At 35.5% G+C, this 6,664-nt stretch overlaps 1 protein-coding gene across 1 annotated transcript; it reads left to right on the top strand.

Annotated features, from left to right (window-relative positions):
• Nucleotides 1-1,778: 1,778 nt before the first annotated feature.
• On the top strand, nt 1,779-6,285 carry LOC127621262 (matrix metalloproteinase-9-like). Its single transcript, XM_052094778.1, has 10 exons — nt 1,779-2,019; nt 2,493-2,731; nt 2,850-2,998; nt 3,386-3,514; nt 4,312-4,467; nt 4,578-4,785; nt 4,910-5,043; nt 5,138-5,282; nt 5,392-5,495; nt 5,671-6,285. Exons 1-10 carry the CDS (start codon nt 1,885-1,887, stop codon nt 5,775-5,777), a joined length of 1,506 nt encoding a protein of 501 aa, XP_051950738.1. The 5' UTR covers nt 1,779-1,884; the 3' UTR covers nt 5,778-6,285.
• The last annotated feature ends 379 nt before the right edge of the window (nt 6,286-6,664 follow it).

The raw sequence follows: 6,664 nt of genomic DNA, 5'->3' as shown, positions 1-6,664 counted from the left end.
CATGTCCTTATTAGGCAACAAAATGTAAGAAATATTTTTAGATGTAAAAAATAACACAAGCTGATTGCTTCTGCATTTCTCTCCACAAACTAGAGCAATGCATGCCCATATATGGATTATGATTTCCTTAGCCTCTGGGCACATACTGCTCAGAACCCCCTACACAGGCCAATTACACAGTGCAGTCCAACATGAATAGTTTCACAATTTATGGTTAAGTTTCTGGAGCTATGTTGTCAGAACACCTGCATGCACATTCAACGTCATTCAGTCATTCAACCTCATGAACGTTGGTGAACATTATTTATAGGGACAGCCAGGGTTTCATAAGTCACAAACCTAAGGAACCAATAAAGCAACAGTTTGGTGTTCCTGGTAGAACAGAAACATTTTAACCTACTTGTTAATCCATTCATGTGCACTGTATGTATTTAAAAACTTTCAAACATATCCACTGAAAACAGTGGTAAACTACCTGATTATTTTATAGAGCTATTTCTACCTGATCTATAACTTAAAATTAGTTTAGTTGATGTTACCTAATGTGTGAAATAAAATACAGAATGTAATGTATTTCTATGCAAAAAAAAAAAAAATGCAATTCAAAGCTAATAGAGGAGATTATTTCATTACACAAGAAAGGTCATGGCTAAAAGTACATTTCCAAGGCACTTCAATTTACAATAGACAAAGTTGGCAACACCATTCATACATTTTTTAAATGTGGTACAACAGCAACCTTCTGTTGAAAGCAAAACTTCACCAAGGGAAATGTTAATTCCAGTTGACTGAATATTCAATAAGTAATTAAGAAAGACCTGTGGAGTCCTGGAAGAAGGTTTTATAGATGTTTGACACTAAACTGAAAATGAGTTTTAGACCCATGGGTCAGCAGTGCATCTGGAGAAAGATGACCAGGTGATGAACAAGAACAACAACATCCCCACAGTCAAGCATGGAGTTGGGTCAGTCCTGTTATGAGGGTGTTTTGCAGCTGGAGGAAATGGCTATCCTGACTGTGTGACTGACACAATGGATTCTTTCAGGTATCAGGCCATTTTGGCATGAAAAATGTGATTACTTCAGTGTGTAAATTGAAACTCTGTGATCATTTAACTTTCCAGCAAGACAATAACACAAAGGATACATCCAAGTTCTTCAAAATCTGGTTCAGGAATGGGTCGTGGAATGTCCATAAATGGACCTTTCAGTCCATCATTAACCTTTGTTGGGATTTCAAGGAAGAAGTGGCAGCACAGAAACCAAAGAATGTCAATGAACTGGAAGCATTTGCTCATGAGAAATGTGAAAATATTCTAATAGAGAGGTGTCTGAAGCCTGAGAACACTTACCTGAAACATTTAGGGACTTTGGGGGTTGAATATTTTTGACATGACATTTGTGGAGATAATTAGTTATTTTTTATTTTTAAATTTGGGTAAACTGAACTCTTTGTTCTCAAAATCACTCAAATGTGTATTAAAAATGTAAAACTGAGGTTTAAGTTGATGTGTTTTAATTCACATCACCAGAATGTATTGCTGGTCAGGGGGGTTGAATAATTTCGATTGCAAATGTATAATATATAGGTTGCTGGAAAGTCCCTTCTTTTTTTAATAAGATAAAAAAATCCCTTCTTTCAGTGGGCAAGTATTTAGTAAGTGGGAGTGCTAAAATTACCTACAGGAGGTGGGTGGGTGTTCAGTGACTAATACCTGTGGACCACATAAATACTGCCTTCAGGGCATGAGAGAAGACAGAGAGATCAAGAGGAGGACACAACAAGACTGCACGTTCTTCACTTCTGGCTTGATCAGTTTCTCCAGCTTTGTTTTCTGTTTCCTTACTAAAGTTTACTTTGATCTGTGACTTGAAGCTCTAAATATGAGACTTGGAGTCCTGTCATTTCTGGTCCTAGGATCCTGCTCATTAACAGTGTGGTGTCTGCCACTACAATCTGTGTATGTGACATTCCCTGGAGATGTGATCAAGAACATGACAGATATACAGCTGGCAGATGTGAGTATAAGTTGCATTTCAAGACTACAAATTTTTTTTAATGGTTCTGTTCAAATGGGCATAATTTTAATTGCAAACCAACGACAATATATGATTTAGTCTGACTGAGAATTAGATTGATTTAGTCAAAAAAAAATAATAATAATAATAATTTAGATGTTACCACATGAAGCACATTTTTATGTTACCTGACAAAACATTGAACAAAAAATTTACCTGGAAATGTGCTCTATGTGGTAACATAAATTAAGTGGATTGATTCAAGTCAGAAATATTATTTCACTGAATCAACCTGACTAAATTAGGTTACACCAACAAAGCTCATTTTAAGGGTTAGGTCAGATAGAAATAGCTCCTTAGGGTTAAAATGGCAGGTTACCTGTTTGTATAGTGTAGATTAATGTTGGAATAGACAGAGCACAAGTGAATCTAATGAATCTGTATGAATTCCTTTTATATTTATTTGGCTCCAGGATTACCTGAAGCGTTATGGCTACATAGATGTCTTGCAGAAGAGTGGAAAGCAATCAGTAGTATCCAAATCTAAAGCACTGAAGAATCTCCAAAGGCATCTCGGACTGCAGGAGACAGGGACACTTGACAAACGCACGATTGATGCAATGAAGCAGCCTCGTTGTGGGGTCCCAGACATCCGTAACTATCAGACTTTTGCTGGGGACCTGAAATGGAACCACCAAGATGTCACATACAAGTGGGATATTAACTAAATTACAAAATATGTATTACACTAGCAACATAATCAAGCACTTTAAAATCCCAATAATTTTTGGTTAACAGATTTTAATCAATTGCATTGTTTTGAATTGTAGAATTCTGAATTATTCTCCTGACATGGAAGCCTCTTTGATTGATGACGTATTTGCCAGAGCTTTCAAGGTGTGGAGTGATGTGACCCCTCTGACCTTTACCCGCATCTATGAGGGCACTGCTGAAATCATGATCTCCTTTGGGAGAGCAGGTAAGTTGGATTCTTGTATCCCATCAATTCACTCACAATTTCTGATATATCCAAGGTGAAGAATGGATATAAAAATAACCTACTTCCTTCTATTCCAATTTAATATTCAATCAACTATGAGTAAGCCATTCATAGGTTGATTCTACTGAAAAGTGTAGCCATTGGCGGTTCTGTGGCATTCCAGCCATCCTGACACAGAAACATTGGATTTCAATGGCATGAGTTTAGGGTGGGATCTTTTGTCCCACCAATTTTTGAAAACATTAAATATTTATTGCAACTCTGTTTGGTGATGATAGTGGTTCAAATATTACACAATTCTTTAAGGGAAAAACTATTGTAACACAAAATTAAAAAGGTCTGAATGAGTTGTGTTTGTTGTTTCAGAACATGGTGATGGCTACCCATTTGATGGCACAAATGGCCTGCTGGCTCACGCCTATCCTCCAGGTGAAGGAATATTGGGGGATGCCCATTTCGATGATGATGAATACTGGACACTGGGCACCGGACCAGGTGAGTGTCATTCATGCCTCCTGTCAAAAAAGTAAACTGAAGGGCTCCTTTTGTATTTGAATACACCTCATTTGCACAGTTAATATTAGAGTAGTTTAGATTTATAAGTGGCCAGAATTTTAAACATCATGTAAGAGTATAAGTCCCTGAGTGTTAAGCTTGCATAGTGGAACAATCACTACATCTACATTTTGGACTGCATATTGACAGAGCAACTGTGCCCTGATATTTGTGGTCAACCTGGTCTCACATGGAAAGGGGTACATGGAAAGATTTTGATTTAGCTTTTTTTTTTAACATAAAAAACAGAAACTTAAAATATTGTAGGCTGTCAAAAGAGTAAAATAAATAATCAATTACAATAAAAATAATGTTTTAGTAAATGCCTTAACACATTTATTACCTTTTAAGGAAATCCAGTATGAGTTTAAAGGAAAGGTAAAAACTGAAGGTAAAACTAGTTTAGAAAATAACAATTATGTGACACTTTAAGCAATTAAAACACACAAAGGTAATGCAGAGGGAGCCATATGCCACTTCCCATTCCTGTTTGAGGGAATGTCCTACAACACCTGTACCACTGAAGGGCACAAAGATATAAAATAAATACATTTGGCTTCTGTCCCAGTGAACGTAATTGTTCTTTTTGAAGGGCTTTTACTCAAAAACAGATATTATATAAAATAATCACATTTAATTAGTTTCATTCATAGTAAGGAATTCATATAAAATGAGCCAAAGAATGTATTACATTTTTAACATTCTGTCTTTGTTCTGTCACTGCTTTCTCCTCATAGGATACAGTCTGTTTCTGGTAGCTGCCCATGAGTTCGGACATGCACTTGGTCTGGACCACTCTAACATCAAAGATGCTCTGATGTATCCCATGTACAAATATGTAGAGGATTTATCTCTACATAGTGACGATATCAAGGGCATTCAGTCTCTATATGGTATTTAACCAATCAAACAATCAATCATTTACTGATTGATACAAAATTCAATATTTTCCTGAATTATTCTTACTTCATATCTCTATTTTTATTTTATTACTTCCTTTCAGGACCTAAAACAGGCCCTGATCCCACTCCACCACAAACCAAGACGACCAATTCCTCTCCAATCATGCCAACTAGACCCAACCCAAGTGAGACAACTGCATCTGTTTCCACTGCAACACATGTAGTAGACCCTTCTCAGGATGCCTGTGAAATCAAAGAATTTGATGCCATCACTGAAATCCAGAAAGAGCTTTATTTCTTCAAGGATGGGTATGAGTCATCATTCTACAAATAGACTAATATGGGAAAACAAATTACATGTTGATTAACTGTGAATGTTCACTAAAAAAGGTTCTTAAAAATGTTTTAAAATTATTTTTCATTAACAACAAAGGCTCTACTGGAAATTATCAAGCACTGGAGAACGCAAAGGTCCTTTCTTAGTATCTAAGAAATGGCCTGCCCTGCCAGCAGTCATTAATACTGCCTTTGAAGACCAACTTACTAAAAATATTTACTTCTTTGCAGGTACTAGCGTTACAGATTTTTTGCCATAATTACTAGATGAATACTGATATATATAATTTTGAATGCAAATGAAACCTGTATCTTTTGCACACAGAAAAACAGTTCTGGGTATATACTGGAAATGAAGTACTCGGACCACGTAGCATTGAGATGCTCGGCCTACCATTAGAAAGAGTGGTGGGAGCAATCCAGAGAAAAAATGGCAAAGTGCTTCTGTTTAACGGCGAGAACTTCTGTAGGTGAGAAAAACTTCGTATTGAGAAGAATATTCTATTCAATAATTGCACAAGCAATACCTGTTACCTGTCCTTGTGTGGTTTTTCACTATTTTGTCATTTATTGTCACAGACTGGATGTAAAGACTCAGTTGATAGACAGAGAGTACCCTAAATTGACTGAATCAGCTTTTGGTGGAGTGCCTACCGATTCACACAATGTATTCCTGCACAAGGGTAGGTGTGCTTAATCCAAAATATTGTATAGTTAACTAAACTCATTATATATAATATGCTTCTTCTTGGCCATACATTTCAAATGACTTATTTAAATTATTTGTTGAAATTTTAGTAACTACTCTGATTATCTGATTTGTTCAAGCATGTTAAATCTATTATTTATACGTTGCAGGATTCTTTTACTTTTGCCGGGACGGTTTCTACTGGAGAATGAATTCCAAAAAGCAGGTTGACCAAATTGCATATGTGAAGTACAAACTCCTGAAATGCACAGTCTAATGAAGACGTCCAACATCCTAACCTGATGACAGAGCCCTTTATAATAGGAAAACATTACTCTTCAGTGTAGATTTAGTGAGGAATAAACTAATGTATTAAATTTAAAGTCTCTGTTATGGGGATTTTGACTTTAACTGTTAATGGAGAAGAGCAGTTTTATCATTGAAATGATCATAGGCACATCAAATGGGATGTTAGACATATTTGTATGTCTACTTTAACGTGATCTGATAATTTATTATTATTTCAGTTTATTTTATAACTTGCTTAGGTCTGAATGTGTTCCTTAACAGAATATTACGAGAAACTTTAATCTTGTTATATAAAACTATAATGAGGCAATGGCCGTGTTAATCTTGGAATTAACTTTGTGTTTGTAAACATAGGAGTGGAGTCACAACAAGAACAGTCAAGGTCAAATTAACTTATTGATGACCCACATTAATTGTTGTTTTGTACAACGTGTTAATTCTCTGTGTTGACCACACTCAAATGTTAATTTTTTTATGCAAAGGTTTATTTTTAGCCATAGAGCTAATATTGATGATATTAAGCCCATATTTTGTTTATTGTGAAAATAATTTGCCTGGTGTAAATTAGAATATTGGTATTAATTTAATTGTCCACTTGGAACTTATTTATATTGTTCTTTGTTTTGTTGAATTGTTTGCTGTTTAAATAAATTTGTAAACAAGAAATCCTTCTGCAATTCCTGTGTCATTACAACTTGATAAAGAAACCTAGTTGGAAATATGGGGAAACACTGAATTGACCAGACTAAGCAATGCGTTTTACCAAGTGTACAAGAGGATGGCAAAAAATAGATAATAACCCAATCCTAGTTGTCTCCGTATTATGGCACAATACTACATCTATATCCAGTTTGA

This window comes from Xyrauchen texanus, chromosome 27 (genome assembly GCF_025860055.1).
Source record: "Xyrauchen texanus isolate HMW12.3.18 chromosome 27, RBS_HiC_50CHRs, whole genome shotgun sequence".
NCBI classification, from domain to species: domain Eukaryota; kingdom Metazoa; phylum Chordata; class Actinopteri; order Cypriniformes; family Catostomidae; genus Xyrauchen; species Xyrauchen texanus.
This window is presented reverse-complemented; position numbering and strand designations above follow the sequence as displayed.